This window comes from Bombyx mandarina, chromosome 01, assembly GCF_030267445.1.
Source record: "Bombyx mandarina strain Sakado chromosome 01, ASM3026744v2".
Classification (NCBI taxonomy): domain Eukaryota; kingdom Metazoa; phylum Arthropoda; class Insecta; order Lepidoptera; family Bombycidae; genus Bombyx; species Bombyx mandarina.
Genome location: NC_143208.1, coordinates 15137865 through 15155173, shown reverse-complemented (window position 1 = coordinate 15155173; position 17309 = coordinate 15137865). Strand labels below are relative to the sequence as shown.

Sequence of the window (17309 nt, the reverse complement as noted above, 5' to 3'; positions counted from 1 at the left end):
TACCGACTACACAAATATGATTTTAATATTGTTAAATCACGATCCACTTGTACGTATGGTTCGCGATGATATATTATTATCACGTCAATATATCATAGTCAGGTGATATAAATGTACAAGATAGAAAAACAGTCAAGGAGTGATTTCTGTGTGCTTAGTGAGAGTTTTTTAACGTTCTCGATAGCGTAAAAGTTAACCCAATTTTGTATGCAGCTGGAACAGCGCCCCTAGCGGCAAACGTAGACAAACGATGCCATTCCATACATATATGAGCTAACTTTTACGCTATCGAGAACGTTAAAAAATTCGCACTAAGCACACTGATCATTTCTACTCACGCCGGAATCCAATCTCGGAAACGCGCTCGTCTGCTCGCTGATAATTCAGATTTCGGGTAAACCTGAAGTTACTTCGGGGTCGATTTGTTTTTTTTTTTTCAATTAAAGGCAGATATTAAAAAAAAATTGCTTTTTAACCGACTTCAAAAAAGGAGTACGTTCTCGATTGGACTCTTTTTTCTTCTGTGTGTGTTACCTTAGTTTTTTTAGGTGAAGCTGTTTCTCGTGTGGTCCCTTTTAAATCCTATCAAGATCTGACCGGTACTTTATGAATTATTTTTTATAATGCACTTGATGGCTTCGACTACATTTTTATTCTTATTTTGTAGAAGGTGGCCTTCTTTTTTGTTCAAATATTATTTATACATTAAATAAATTTTACGTATATGTAGCATGCGGTACATTTAACATGACATATACGCGTTTTTACGAAACCTTATTATTATAGTTGTATCTCCACGAATTGAACGATTTTTATTATAATTATTTTTTTATTGTGTAAAGTAAATGTTTTTCTAAATTCTTCATAATATGTGCGCTAGGCCCTTTTAATAAATCTGAACATTAATGAACATAAGGTCGGATATTCATGATTTTTATGCGTTTAAAACTGATCATATCAAATTGATTTTTATTCGATTACTGTGGGATGGTAGTTTTTTGGGATACATTTTCGAGAAATTTGTAGTAATTATTGGCTTCAAGCAAATAAATAGGACAACAATTAATATACCTATCTATTTTAGTTTTTTTTTTATTTAGATTCGACCTTGTTCTTTTTATCATATGTCAATTTTCTTTGACACTGATTTGACAGTTGTGTATATTTTGTGTTTTAAAAATGTTAATAGTTTAATGTATTCATAATATAAGTTAGTTATCGCTATCGTCTTAGTAAAGAGAAGATGCATTATCACTTAAAAACTAAACAATATGAATCTGCACAATTTCACACTTAGATAACGCAGTTTCAAATGTTTCAACTTGAAGTAATTTAGATGTCCGTTGCGAGCCGCGTGTTCCATAGGGCTTTGAAGAATTGTTTGAAATAGTCATCGGAGTGCGGTTCATCCAAATGACCACTGCCCAAATCGTTTTAAACTACTTGAAGACAGTTCTCAGGGCTAGAAAATGGCCGCCCGGATTTGCTAACGTCAATTAGGGTCAGTGACCCTCATCGACCATATAGATTTTTCATTAATAACAGTTTTCTCAGGTTTAGGGTTTACTGAACTTTAGGCTTCGGTTTTTTATCGGCGTTAACTTAAGTGTCAAATGTGGCCACTTCAGTCCGAACTCGCGGCTAATACTACGCGCTAATACTAGGCCCCTAGATATGAACTACGATTTCGTTATTATAAAAATAATCTATTTCTTTTCAGCAGAAGTCACTCATAACAGTGTTATGAAACATATAAATTGTTATTTCAATATATTCGTTCACAAATACATGATATTCATCAAAATTAAAAACTAAAAAATAAATCGTTCTACAAAAAAAAAAAAGAAAACTATATTATTATATTTGTATAATAAAAATGTTTCTATTACCTTAAAAATACAGTTGCTGTCGCATTATATTCTAGACATTTACGAAGAAAATGAAATAATAATAAATAAAAAAACATTTAAACTAATTTAACCACGATACGTTTTGATATGAAAGCGAAGTGAACAATTAACTTTATTTATTTTTTTGTTATTGCACTAAAGCAATTGAACATTCTCGCTGCGGTACATGACCATAATTAGGTACAAATAAAACATTTCAATTTCAGCGGCACCTTGCGTATACAGTGTTATTGCATGTCAATTATTCTGTGTTTTTGTTTAGTCGAATTCTTTTCCTACCTATTCGCTGGTAGCCTAAGAGGCTATTCCAACTACGCCCGGACCGGTAGGTGAGCAGCTCACGGGCTCTACCTGAGCGAATTTGCTAACACTAGCCCTAGGAAGAGCAGTGCTTCGCATAATCTCTAGTCGAGTCAGCAAGCATGATGTAATCACTAAAGCCCTTATACGCAACACGAACGCCATCACAAATAAAACTCAATACTATACTCTATTCCAATTACGAAGTCATTTTTGACACTTCTTAGAACGTAACTCTTCGCGTTTTGCTTAATTTGAAATACTAATCATTTTTTGTTCATTGTCGTAAACATTATTTAAAAAATACACAATCAATCTAAATCATTATACAATTAATTCACACAATGACATAATAATAATAATGACATCTGTCTCATGGGACTTCGTAATTGGAATGGAGTATAATTACGCAAATTCTATTTTTATTCCTTCACCGTGGAAGTCAATCGCGAATATTTGTTAAGAATGTATTTCATTAATAAAAAAACGGTACCCGCCTGCGGGATTCGAACACCGCCAAAGTCACATCGCTCGATACTAATGCATCGGGAGTTTTATCCTTTACCTTTGGCACCTGTCAAGACGTTACTAGAACTAATGATTTTCAATAACAAATAATAAAAACTAGTGTCCCTTGGAAGTCGAGAATCGACTATAATTAATTGAAATTATACGTTTGTACATTATTATGATTCTATTGTTAAAGACTATTATACTTCGAGATTTCAACAAGACTACACTTTAGACAAATATTAATAAAGACAAACAATATTAATCTATTGTCAATTTGACCACTGACTTTAAGGAATAACGAAAGTTTGACAATAAGCAAATATGCATGTGTTTGTGTGTGTGTCAAATACATGGTAGTGTGTGTAACGTTTTTTTGATTGATTTAATGTATCTTTTATGCATTATTTTAAAAAAATATTAGCATTGTGCACTTCTTCTATATATTCTCTATAAGTGTGGAAAATTTCATAGTCCTCTGTCCGCGCAATTTTCGTAAAGGGATACAAAGTTTTTGCTTCACGTATTAATATAAAGATATTCGAGTCCGTAAAATGAATGCGTCGCGAATTCATTGACTCATAAACATTGCCTTCGCTTTACAATACAAAACGCACCGTGGTTAAAACTAATGCACATCAGTCCGATAAGATATATAAACTATAAATTTTCAATCGTAACAAAGGATTCTCGCCCGTAAATACTAACCGATACGAGTGCGTTTGTTTTCAATTTTAAAAATATTCAAAGTATAAAATAGAAAACAAATCAGACTCATATCTACCGCGTGTGTATATAAGGAGCACGGTACTCAATCTGAGGCATAGTTTGTGACAAACGTCAAAAAATGAATACTAAGTTGATCGAGATTTAGTAATCGAATTTAAAAAAATATATAAGTCAATATAAAAATTCCTATATAATCATATCATCAATCATAACGCCGATATATTTGGTTAATTATTAGATTAGACGACAACCGAATCGCGGACCTCTCAGAACTTTAAAGCTTTTGCAAACAATGAAACCGTCGCCTGTCGTTTGTCGCCGTTGAAACGTCTGAGCTCCACAACCGCCTGGAAGCGAATGACGCAAACCGATTAAACATTATATATTTCAATATATTTTGAATTCACGCAAACATAACTGATCTTTATTTACTGCATCATATCCACTAAAATTCAACTCTGGTTGGATATAAAGTTTTATTTCATGTTAGGCAGAATGAGAGAGACAGAGAGAGTTGCATAGAATAATGACGTCATTATTTACATCCGCCATTAAAAAAAAAACGTTAAATCTCAACCGCCAAGTAAACAGTTTAAACGCTTATATGTAATCTATTTATATTCACTGAATATTATGTTTAGAGTTTTCTTTTTAATGACTAAAACTTGTTTGATTTCTTTCATGTTAGGCAGAGCGAGAGAGAGAGTTGTATTGAATAATGACGCCATTATTTAAGTCCGACAAAAAAAAAACACGTTAAAGCTCCACTGGCAAACAGTTTAAACGGTTATATGTTATCTTTTATTTCCACTAAATATTGTTTAGTTTTCTTTTTAAATGACCAAGACTGTTTGAATGAAAAACTTTTGTTTTACGAGTATAATAATTACAGCTATCAACTACTTAGTTTAAACTAACGATAGCTTAAGCGTACTTAGTTATGTATTCGATGTTACTATTTAATTACGTTGAAATTACATTTAAGTACAAATTATTATAACATACCTGATGTCTAGTGAATCCGAGTGCGATTATCTCTTGCACTTCGGCCTCCCCGAAGACGTCAGTTGGCAATATCGTTATATTTGGATCTCCAATCGCTGAAATCAGAAGTTATGATACCAGGATAAAAAAAGAAAAAGAAAAAAGACAACACACAAAGGCGTATCCAAAGCAAGCGGAGTTACAAATTACAATTAAGTATAATAAATTAACAATTTTTTTTGTTATGGTTAGCCCTTCTAAATCAATTTTAATTTGAATATTTTGAAGTTTAGTATTACGTACAAAGTTATTAAATAAATACAAGGTCAAACTTGGGTTATTTAGTTTGTGTGTTTGTCGATAAATTTACAAAAATTGTAACCATATTTCTAAACATTTATTATAGTTTAACTGAGATAAAATTCTTGGCAAAGGGATGTTCATTAAAATATATATATCAAAGGGTGAAAGACTATTTGGTTTAAGCAAAATTATTGTAAATTTAGAGGAGCCATTTATTATTTAAATTTTTGAAAAAATATGAAAACAAAAAAGCTTCTTCAGCTATTTCAATGGACTAAACTTACTTGGAGTTCCATTAAAAACATCGAACTGCTGATGCTGGTCTATACTAATATATAAATCTACAGTGGTTTTTACGGATGTTCCGTTATAACTACTGAACCGTGCATCCGATTGACTTGAAGCTTGGTATCCATGTAGAAAATACATGTACTTAATGGATAGGCTAATATTTATATGAGTGTTGGACTCCCTACACCAGTTGCGAGGGCGTTAATGATGAGAATCTTAATATGGGTGAGGAATAATAATGTTAATATTAAATGCCCAGCGTAGCGAACGGGTACAGCTAGTACCAAATAAAACGCACCTTTTATTACAAACATAAATGTCGCTTAAAAGTAATAATAAGCCTTTCAAACCTTGATATATTCTGTATAAATAATGTTTTAGAATATTAAATTTTTTTACACATATACTTACGCATTCTCGAATTTCCGGACGTTCCAGTTCTCGCCTCATCATTAGCGGGACGCGTTTGCGGTAAAGGAATTGTTGTGGAAGCATTCGAAGCGGTTGTACCCGCCGCGTTCGATAATGATGTATCTGTCGAATACGAGCACTGTACGAGCAGTAATGCGTTTCGGTTTGAAGGGTGGGGCAGCTGTTGTAAATATACTTGAGACCTTAGAACTTATATCTCAAGGTGGGTGGCGCATTTACGTTGTAGATGTCTATGGATTCCAGTAACCACTTAACACCAGGTGAGCTGTGAGCTCGTTCACCCATCTAAGTAATAAAAAAAAACTAGCGTATATGTTAAGCTTTCACGACCTTCACCTTCACCGTTATTAGTTTAATTATGTTTAACTACTGGAATTTCATTACGAAATTAGCTTTACGTTTCAATCGATAGCAGGTAAGCTTTTTTTTACGACGCTTTTATTCCCGTAACAGAATTATCACAGATACGTACCAAACTTGTTTAATTATTGCACGGTTATTTATGTAGGATTGGTAAGAACGGAACGTATTAAAAGAGTGTGGAACGGAGCGTTTAGATGTGAGTGAGAGAAAACGGAAAGAAAGGGAAAAGAGAATGACAGAGAAAAATGGAAGATGGCGAAGATGGTTAAAAAATGAGCAAGGCGTAATAAAATTGTTAATTAATTTTTAATTATTATTTTAACAGAAGAAGAAGACTGGAACAGTGGATGTTTCATCTTATGCGCTGCGATCCCTATTCTACATTTATCTATATAATGGTAGTTTTCCAATTACAGCACTAGAGCGCATTATGCGGCATAATGCTCAACGTTGAATGTTCCAACTACAGCAACGCTTCGCACAATCGAGCACTCTCAAAAGTACTGCTCTCGCGTGATACTCGCAATCGATACCGACTCAGTGACAGAAAATTTACAAGTGTTTTTTCTTTAAGTTGGCATTGATCGAAATTTTGTTTATATTATCGTTAGTAATATTATTTAATATTGAAAAAAATTGTAAGGCTTTCGTTTCGTCGTAATTTCTTAGAAATAATCAATTTAAATTAAAACTGTGCTAACTTAGCGCACTCTGCTGATGCATTTGAAAACAAATTCACGTTCCAATTAAGCTTCAGCATAATTCGGCATTGTGCGTCACTGAGTCACATTATGCTCTGTAATTGGAAAACTACCAGTTTATCTAACGTAATCGATTAAGAGTGCCTTTTTTTGTCAATGTAAGCATGTCGGTAATGTGGCCTAAAAACGCCCATGCGTATTGTATGCATGGCATATTTTGGTTTGGAAATACATTCAATATATTATTCCCATTCGATGACTTTCGGGTTTGTATAAATTTCAATTTCTCTATAACATTCCATTTCCCACTTTCCATATTAAACGAAGAATGGAGGTTTTAAGATAAATATGCCTATTCGATAAACATGGGAATTTTTAATAGATAAGTTTTGTACAAAGACATTTTACATTTTCTTACATTATGGCTTTAAAGTCATGAGCAATTATATGACATTGAATATTAGTTTGTTAATCACATGCACACTTTAATTAGTAGTATTTTTGTTAAGCAGAATAGTGTGTATAAATGTTATTGTAATTATACTTTAATTTATGAAGGATTATGTTTTGATAATGACATGCAAAAGCGAATATATTTTTACGCCTTAATATTTCGTTTTAACCGGTAGTGTGAAGAACAGTGAGGGCTTTTGTATCGTTTCTTAAGATACATACATTTAGTAATACCGATTTGAGTAATAAACAATTGTGGTTCGACTTAAAGAGTAGCATATTCCGTATTTTGAGACTTCCATCTTATGTTCCGAGGCTGCAAGGAAAGTATAAATTCACACTGTTTATGGTTTCTAGGTAGCAGCCTTAGTTTTACACAAATATAAAGAGTATTTTTGATAACATTACAATATTCCACGGTCATCCTAAGCCAATACACGATTTTGGGACTGTCTGAATCACAATCAATTCTCAATGCAGTTTCATTGGTTGATACTGAAATGTTCGTTAGTGTCACGTGATCACGTCAAAAAACACCATTTATTGTGGATGGAAATGTGAGACTTACGGTGACCTGCGTTCCCCGGTATCGTGGTCTTCGTGGCCTCAAAAGCAGAAGGATTCTGTCGCATAGGGTTTGTTGAGGTCGAACCGGTAAGGCCCGATGCTCGGGTCGTTGGTTCTGTCGAACACGATTAGCAATGAAGTGAACCCAAATGATCTGGAAACTAGTGATGTTTTCGACTGTGCCAACGTTCTAATTAATTAAAGTAATAACAAAAATGCGTCCTTACAATTTCATGATTCACTTTTACGGTTCAAGAACGAGTTATTTTTTTATAATCATTTAACTGAGTAACTGAAATCCTATATGTGCATGATCTAATGGAGACCTGATTAATGTACATGCTCCATATTAATTATTCGTGAATATTTCATGTTAATCAGTGGAAATTCATGCAATGGAGAGTAACGAGCGAGATACGATCATAGCTCGGTGCAATAATAGGTAGTGCGCAAATATAAAGATAATGTCAAATAATAATAAATCTATCGTGTTGTGTTTAGTTGAAGTAATTGCGAAATTCCGAATCTCCTTAAATGCGATCCTAGCGAACCCGAAACCTAATTAAAACGAGATGTTGGATATAAATTTAAGTCACGTAACGGTGATATAAATAGTTCGGGTTGTTCTTTTAGAAACAGTTTTTGGCTTGCCGGTTTTTCTTACAAAAATATTGACAACGTTCAAGTCTTTTAGTTGGAATTAGCGAATCCACGTAAAATTAAATTCAAAATCTCTATATATAAATTGGTAAAGATAAAATTGTTGAGTATTATTCGCTCCTGCGTATTTTTATTTATTTAGTAGCCATTATTAGATTTTAGTGTTACCAATGAAAAATATTTTTTGATGTATTTCGAAAAAAATCTACTTTTTTATTAACAGATTCTCTTGTTTTTAGTAGCTATAGATGGGCGTTTGTGTTAACAATATTATTTAGATTATGCTTGTATTCCAATCACTGGGTAAATGCTCACCCATGAATAGATTTCGAGTGCCCATTTTTTTGCCAAAATTAGTTTCTTTCTTTCTTTTCGTGATATTATGATTTAGGCTAAACTCACTAAATACCACAACATAGAGGACTCATGATTAAAGCAATTTTATATGAAACAATAATGTAATAAAAATAATAATTTTAAATTTTATCTTGCTTACTTTTCCAAATTCTAATAATTTATTTATATCGTATATCTTCTCAATATGCATTTGGGCCTAATACCATAGTGCGTCATCATGTCCGATCATACGTTACAATTCGACTGTCAATAAGACCGAGAGAAACCAACGCGAATAAAACAATGAAGTCAATAGCCGCTAGTTTCTATCTAGTTCCTATTTAACGTATGCATACCACATTTTGTCTACTTTGTAGTAAAGTATAGTATTGCGACGTCTAATATTTTCAAACATCGTGCGCAACATTTAATTCAAACGCGCACTTGGCACACGCAACCGCACTAAAGAGTAAAACTGAAAAACATGTTCCTTACGATTTTTATTGAATTTATAAAAAAAAATACTCTTTTTTTATTTTATATAGTACACATTTTTTTTATAAAAAAAATAAATTTTCGTCACTTCTTTTTGCCGCGCCCACCTTGCTTGGACCTCTCGAGGGCTTCTCGGATCTGTCTCTCTTCGTGGTCCTTGACTGACTGGTTCACGATGTCGTCCTCGGAGACGCCAGACAGACGGGCGCATTCTGGAAGATCAGATTCTGGCAGGAACGGCGTCTCGGTACCGGTCGTGCCGATCCGTAGAACACCACGTTTGAGGTCGATGTTGCACTGTCAGAAACATTGGTTGCATAATAAAAACAGGGTTCCGTGCCAGAAAATCTATTATCATCACGTAATACAAATGGGATATATCTCAACGCCTTCTTGCATATTAACATTGTACATTGTGATTTAATTTTAAATATACACATACACAAATGTGTTCAACAAATGAATATCGACGCTTGAAAGGCAAACGTGACTAAGCGACAATGCGTGAACTTTACAGTAGACTAATTTAAAGGTGAAAAAATACCTGAAAATAAAATTTATTTTAACGAATCTAGCTGTAGTAGAATCTAGCTAGTAGCCGTAGGATTGAAATGATTTTAAAAGACCTAGAAATATATATTTTTTGCGCATCGAATATGGTCATTGCCTATCATTTATGTATCAAGCAGTTATTGTCGCTTAGTCACGTTTGCCTTTCAAGTGTCGATATGTATAGCGATGGTCGTCAAACTGGTATCGATAACATTAGCAATCAAATACAATGTTTTTAATGGCTTTCGACGTTAGGTAATAACTTAACGGTGGAATAAAATCAAGGGACGGACGAGACCATTAACATACCTGATGCCGTTTAAGCATATCAAGACCGAGCAGCATATCCATGGGCTGTTCCTCTAGCACAGAGAACGAGGTCGTCAAGAAGTCCTGTTCGATTCTCATCTGCACCATGTGAATGCGACCGATGATCCTTTGTACGCCAACACCTTTAGCGATACCGGCCCATCTAGGAACACACAAAAAATAAAGTGTTTTATCACGGCACTCGCGAATCGTAGACATAACTAAAAGTTTTTTTTTTACGATTCAATCTTGCGACCGTAGTCGTTTCTTGAGTGAGATCAAGAAAACCGTAAAGCATTCGAAACATCAGTAATGCTCTGATATACGCGACAATAACCGTAAAAATAGTTTTCATTACAGAAAACCAATTCATTATTTTTATTGCTTCGATGGATGAAGCCAGCCCATTGATATCATATAACAGCTCTTTCACCCTTCATGCTTTCCATGACTGCTTTTTTTACTACTTTCAATACCCAGGGTGACTTATTCAAATTTTATAATCGATCTAACTAAGACGCACCCATACGCTAAAATAGTGAATAGTTCCGGCGGCGCCTCCACATCAACAATGTTAAAGGCACAGAGAAAACCGTTCAAACTTCGATAGACGATGGACGTGTTCTAGCATTGAGTGAACTTAAGTCACGGACAACGACTTATATAATAACCGGCAAACTTCTTGAGCATTTGTTGACGTAGTGGGGGTAAGTTTGCGCATGGTACACTCACGTGCAAAAACATTACTTACTCTGCGTCATAATGCTATTAAATTATTAAAATCAACATATGTATTTATTTATATATTTATTAGAACATCAACAAAACATATAGGTTAATAATTGTAATAATTTAATCTTGGGGTAAAATAGATATTCCTTCTATTAAGTCAAAACTAGAGCTGTTGCCAGGTCTTGGTTCAGTTGAAGCGAAGCTGGTATTTGTAATTTTTTTTTCGTTATCATTATCTTGACCATCATCATCATCACTGTTTTCATCACCCGAGTCGCTATCATCGTGATGAGTCGACATAGGGCTCATCGGCGTAGTTTACAACTCGGTCGATTCGGTCTTCTTTTTTGTCTATAATTAATTATTTTTTGTAGATATTCGATTCGTAGTAATCGAATGTTACTTTTTTCATTTACCAGCTTCCGATTATTTTCTGTTCTTTTCTTCCATCTGAAGCCTAGCTCTTTCATAATTCGTCGTAAGCTTCATTCCGAGCCATTAAAATTTATATCTTCTTTAAATTTTTCGAAGCCTTTCTACGGTACGGAGTTTCGCTGCTTGTTATGTAGTTATTATGATTACATCTTTTTATTACAGATTGAACGAAACTATCCATTCCGGTAACTTTCTTCTTCCCTGATCTTTTCTTACCCGGAGTCCGAAACACGGCGAGCAAGCCAGAGCCTTTAGCTTCGTTAATAATGCACCTAACAGTACTCACTGATGTTTTTGTTGCTTCCGAAGTCTGTTTTACTTTTTCCATATCATTCTTCCCCTGTTTTATAATGAAGCAATATACATCGTACACAATTTTTCTACCCTTTCTTTTAAGTACTACACCAGTTTGTCACGGCATAGTGTATGTTTTATAAAAAATCAACAAACACTCAACAAATAGCAATGGCAACAAAGTCCACAAGCAATTATAACAAATAACTTAACGATTAATAACGATAGACTTTCCACTGTACGCAAGCGTACTTTTGGGAGCAAGTGGAATGAGGGCGCGGTGCGGGACGCAAGGCTCGACTGATCTACCAATAACGCGCTCGATACGATTTCCCCTGCCGTTGCGCCTCACCCTCACCACCAAAGTGATCTAAAATTCGGTTCTGCGCAGTCAAGGTCATTTGCTCAAGAAGTTTGCCGATTACTATACCAGCTTAGAAGTTCCATATGATCCAACCATCCAACTTTGCTCGATGACGTAGTTGGTGGTCAGAAAGTAGAAAGGAGAAATCCCATTTCACAAATGTTAGCTTACCGCCAAAAGGATTTGTTAGATTTTAAATAATATCTTTACCCATTACTCGAATCGTAAATTTATGATATTACAAGCTTTGACTAAAAAATGTTCCAACTTCAAATTCGATTGCAATCGGGTTAAGGATATAGTTGATTGATTCATTGAATAGAGTTCCGTTTTCACTAATAATCGATAACGTATTAGTATAATAAAAGACATGTTTGAATCAATGTACTGTCCAATTTTTTATCGAAGTGTTGTGTAGAGACGAAGATTTTGATACAATAGCGGATACCTTGAGATATGAAGACGAATTTTAAGAATAATCTGTTTCTCAACCTATTTTTTTCGATTAAGATTAATTACTCAATTGGAAAAAATCTCTAAAACAAAGGTCATCTAGTAATAATACACATCGCAACTCCTCAAGCAAAGTAACGAGAAATTTAGAATATTCAAAAATATATTCTCATAAATATTATATTCATATTGATATCTTTTTTAAATAATGAGCACATAAAAGTTAAATTACACTCACGTTGTGATCTAGCCTTATTATACTATATACTATTCCGAAAAGAAATAATATTTAAATCTCACGATTGAAAACAAATTAGATCAAACTTGTTGTGAATTTTTTAAGTCGAGTCGAGTTTACAAATCAATATTACACTTGAGACGGTCGAGCGTGGGTACAAAGAGCTGCGTAAAATTATGGGGGAGGAGAGAGTGCGTCGTTTCAACTCTAAATCTATGTATTAATATGTGAAGCAAAATTTTTGTACCCTTTTACGAAAATTGCGTAAACGGAGGAGTATGAAATTTCCAACACTTATAGAGAATATAGAGAAGGAGTGCAGAACATTAATATTGTTTTTAAATAATGCATATGTATATAACAAATAAATTAAATCAATAAAAAAAACATTACACACACTACCCTAAATTCGACACACGCATATACACGTTTATTGTCAAACTTTTGTTATTGCTTATAGTCTGTGGTCAAATTGAGAATAGATTAATATTATTTGTCTTTAGATAGTGTAGTTTTGGCGGAATCTGTGAATAAAGAAGTATTTGACGAAATTGACGATATGAAGTCTTTGACAATAGAACCTTATTAATGTTCCAACTTATAATTTCAATTAATTATAGTCGAATTTCGACTACTGCGGGACCACTAGTTTAAAGAAAATGATAAGCAAATCAATAAAGCTTGGATATTTTTACACAAATGCTTGTATTTAAAATACGCGCAGACAATTTGAACACCTAAACGTAAAACACAACATACGTATCTGATGTGATATATTGTTTTTTTTTTATATATAGGACGGTCGTGTTCTGTACATACATACATCCCTTGGCCAGATAAGTCATTCGCATATCTTAAAATCCAATGCTGAGTTTATCATACCAATGTTTCAATGACTAAAACATTTCAGGACAAAAAAGAATAAAGTCCATTGTATGTATAAGTGTACATTATAGGTATTTTTTTACTCCAAGTTTATTATACAATAACAATTTATATTCACCGATCAGAATCAGGCTAAACCAACAAGGGACCGCGTCGAACGTTTTATGATTTGAAATTCATACTAAGTTAAAGCGTATCCAGTAAGGTTCGAATAAATTTTTCTTCACTGAACGGCGGAACATATCAACGGCGATCCATGATCATTGGTCAAAACACGATATAGATATCAATAGTTTGTTATGGGATAATTTGTACTTTTGTCGGATCAAACTTTTTGTTGTATCCAGAACAGAAAACAAAAATAAAAGCGACAGAGAATGTAAATTACAAATTCGATCTTGCAGAATAAGATTCACATATCAAAGTAAGTTTATAAAAAATAAGGGCACGATATATATATTGAGAATCAAAACATAAATAAATTTCGAACATAACGCAACAAGAACATATAATAATATACATTTAAGTGCGTTTTCTGTTTTTCCTACCGTAGCTGATGGTCTAGAGAGACCATGTCAGCGTCACCGGATAGTAGGTGAGCTCACGGGGCTCAAACCTGACGTTGTTGCTAACACGAACCCTAGCAGGAGCCGTGCTTCGCAGGATCTACCAGCGGATCGGAAACGCGAACCACTGAGAAGATCCGGCGAGAAACTTAGTGGGCTGTGTCTGTGGGTTAATTTACCCGCCGAGTCCTTCGTCGCACGCAAGCGACGGGTTTGACGGGACGAGAACGATGACCGGGGTTTTTCCAAATAAATATACTTAATGTATGGTAATCATTCTGTTGCAATGATCTATAATGCATCATAGAACCCCCCTTCCATTCTAGAATTCCCAGCGGAACGTTATATTAATATCAAATCTATTGCTTTATGTACATTTTTTTTACAACCAGGATTCTACACGTAATGCATATTATGTTACGTGTACTGACATATGAGTAATGTAAATATGTGTATGCATAAATAAGCATATCCATACTAATATTATAAACGCGAAAGTAAGTTTGTATGTATGTTACGCTTTCACGTCTTATCCACTAAGCCGATTGTCGGTGAAATTTTGCATGTACTTTGTCGGAAGTACAAAAACATAAATAGGGTTATTACTGAGAGTTACAATTTTTTTCCAATCCAGTGTGTCATAGTTTTTTATATACATATAAACATAGCAAAGACATAATAGTTAAGTTTGTGTAAAAATACATATTATGTTCTATAAATAAAAGTTGATAATCACTAAAAATAGTTTCTTTGTTTTATTCGAAAATCCTATTTTCTAGTTTAAGGACTATAAATTATCATGATTGATGATTGACATTTAATGATTACATCCACAATTGAAAATAATTTTCACTATGTTTTCTATTTTAAGAGTTATATAAAAAATTAAATGACCCTTACATCCATTTACAAGAAACAAATTGCTGATAGCATCAGTATAATGTATATGAAATGAAATATTCATTTCATATACATTATAAACTAATATTCAAATTAATTGTAAGCTTTGAGGTTATGATAATGAGGATTTAATTAAAGCTGATATTTAAAATAAAAAAAAAGCTGATACAAGTCTGTGCTGATCATCTAAAACATCAAAAAAATACTTCATATTCAAGATAAATCTGAAAACTTAACTAGTTTAATTTTCAATATCAAACTAGCTAACTCGGCAGACTTCGTAGTTTTTCAATCGATAAATAAAAGACCTACGCTTTTGTATAAAATAAACTTAAAACGAACAAAAGGAATCCGTCCCATGGGGGACACATCAAAGGAAAAACAAAATTATTATTTTTATTTAATTCTGAGCATTTTCATATTCATCTACCTTTTAAACCTTCTCTGGACTTCAAAAAATAATTAAAGACCAAAATCAGCCAAATCGGTCCAGCCGTTCTCAAGTTTTAGCAAGACTAACGAACAGCAATTGATTTTTATATTTATATATATAGAGATAGATAATAGATATAGAGAGTGTTAAAAGTTTAAACAAAATGGGAAAAACAGGAACACAAAAATATAAAAATAGCATCCTATTTTAATTATGCTAAATGTCCAGCTGTGGATGTCTATTGGACTAATGATGGTGATGGAATGTCAACATTAGTTTGAGTAATCATTTTTGAATTACAATAATAGCTTTCACACATTTTTTAATAAACACCATTTTGCATTTTGTGTTGAATACTTGTGATTCTGCCAAAATGCTTATACTCTAAACATTTCAAGAAAACAAAAATTATTTGCACATTTAGAAGGTGAAGACATTTATGACTCACCTTGTGTCGACCAAACGCATTATGTTGCATCTCTCAGCACATGCTGCTGACATTATTGTTGTCTGGGCTCCGGAATCTATGAATGCTTTTACTGGGAATCTAGAACATATTTAATATAGTTATTTAATAGTTGATCACTGACAATTATTATATAATATCTAATTGCATAAGAAAAAATTGTTTTATTTACTAACCCATTAACATGACAATTAATATATAACATTACAACTGTTCCAAAAGTCTCTGGATTATATTCCATTGCAGCCTCCATGTTGGCTTCTATATTTTTTTGCCTAATTTCTTCAGCAATCATCCTTTGTGCTTCTGTGTCGAATGGGTCAGAGTTCATCATCCTAGAAGTAAGACTTTACTTTTTCATCACATTTCATTTTTCAAATTATTATGAAAAATAATGAAGAGACATAGATATCTTATACTTAATCACCTTATTCTTTGTTGCTGCCTTTCAGTTCTAGCCAATATTTGTTCACGTAGTACAGCAGCAAATGTATCTATAGGAAAGTAGGTAGATTATAGTTTTTAATAATGCAAATTTTCAGGAGAGAGTAAATGAAAGTAATAGGACTTTACCTAAACTACCAGTTAGTAGAGCATCGGCAAGTCTTGGATTATTCTGTTTAAGTAATGCCAGTTGATCTGGGTTAGCAAGAAACATCTCTCTAATTATGCGTGGATCTTCTTCAACAGGCGTGTTTCTCGAAGCCATTGATGTATTTGCTGATGTTGTAGGTACTTGGATGTTGCTGAAGTCAAGGCTAGCTATGCCACTTGGCAAGGCTGTAAATGGTAATTCAATATTACACGAAACATATGACGCTATTGTTTTTGGCCAATTTCGAACTGGAAATGAAAATTATATTTTTTCAATTTGTATCAAATAATACCATTTTGTTTTTTCGTTACCTTTTTATTTACGTCAAAATTAGATTGCCAAAAAATAATTTGACTAAATGCCATTTGTTGTCATTGTTGACAATAACATGACATAGCAACTTTAGATTGAAAATGTAATTATGAAATGTAATGTAATTATTACTTACCTTGGCTGGAATCATTAACGCTGAGATTCTGTGCGGAATTCACCATGTGCAGTAAAATAATTACATCGCCGTCGTGGACGCCGTGTTCCTTCAATGATTTTTTGTTATTCAGAAGTGGTTTGCCATTAAAATGCAATGTGATGTCTTTAGCAGGAAACCCTGATTCTATCTCACAAAACGCCTTAAAATTTTCAAGTTCCAGGTCTTCAGAGACGTCCAGCACGAAGATGTCATCATTGAGAGTGGTTACTGTTACTTTCATCGTGAATTTTTGGATAAACCCAATAAATAACACAGTGTAGAGGTTCTATTGCTTTATATTTACTTATTAAATTTCAAAAACATTTTACAAAAACTGTACAAAAACGGCCGTTATAAGCAGATCTTACTAGAGTATCTAAATGACGCTCAAACAAAAACTTTGGGACGTTCCCTCGCGTTCCTTGCTGACGAAAAACAATTTTCAATTCACAATGGAAGTTGCAATCCGTACTAGTGTTGTCATCGTCGTTTGTAGGTTATTGTGAAAAACTGAAAAACCGAGTTTACAAGTTTTAATTTCCCATGTATTGTTAAAGCATAATTGAAAAATATAACTAAAAAAT

At 33.4% G+C, this 17309-nt stretch overlaps 1 protein-coding gene across 3 annotated transcripts; it reads right to left on the bottom strand.

The window, feature by feature from the left end:
• Positions 1 to 456: 456 nt before the first annotated feature.
• Positions 457 to 17224, bottom strand: rngo (DNA damage inducible 1 homolog rngo). 3 transcript variants are annotated; one of them, XM_089733025.1, is made up of 11 exons: positions 16705 to 17224; positions 16235 to 16441; positions 16089 to 16155; positions 15838 to 15996; positions 15644 to 15742; positions 9896 to 10058; positions 9142 to 9331; positions 7545 to 7658; positions 5439 to 5561; positions 4455 to 4549; positions 457 to 3796 (listed from the first exon to the last, which is right to left on the bottom strand). In XM_089733025.1, exons 1-11 carry the CDS (start codon positions 16964 to 16966, stop codon positions 3716 to 3718), a joined length of 1560 nt encoding a protein of 519 aa, XP_089589151.1. In that variant the 5' UTR covers positions 16967 to 17224; the 3' UTR covers positions 457 to 3715. The 3 variants fall into 3 exon arrangements, with proteins under 3 accessions (XP_089589151.1, XP_089589115.1, XP_089589198.1); XM_089732989.1 differs by having other exon boundaries at positions 15838 to 16008; positions 16705 to 17179; XM_089733072.1 differs by lacking the exon at positions 7545 to 7658 and having other exon boundaries at positions 15838 to 16008; positions 16705 to 17179.
• Between the last annotated feature and the right edge of the window lie 85 nt (positions 17225 to 17309).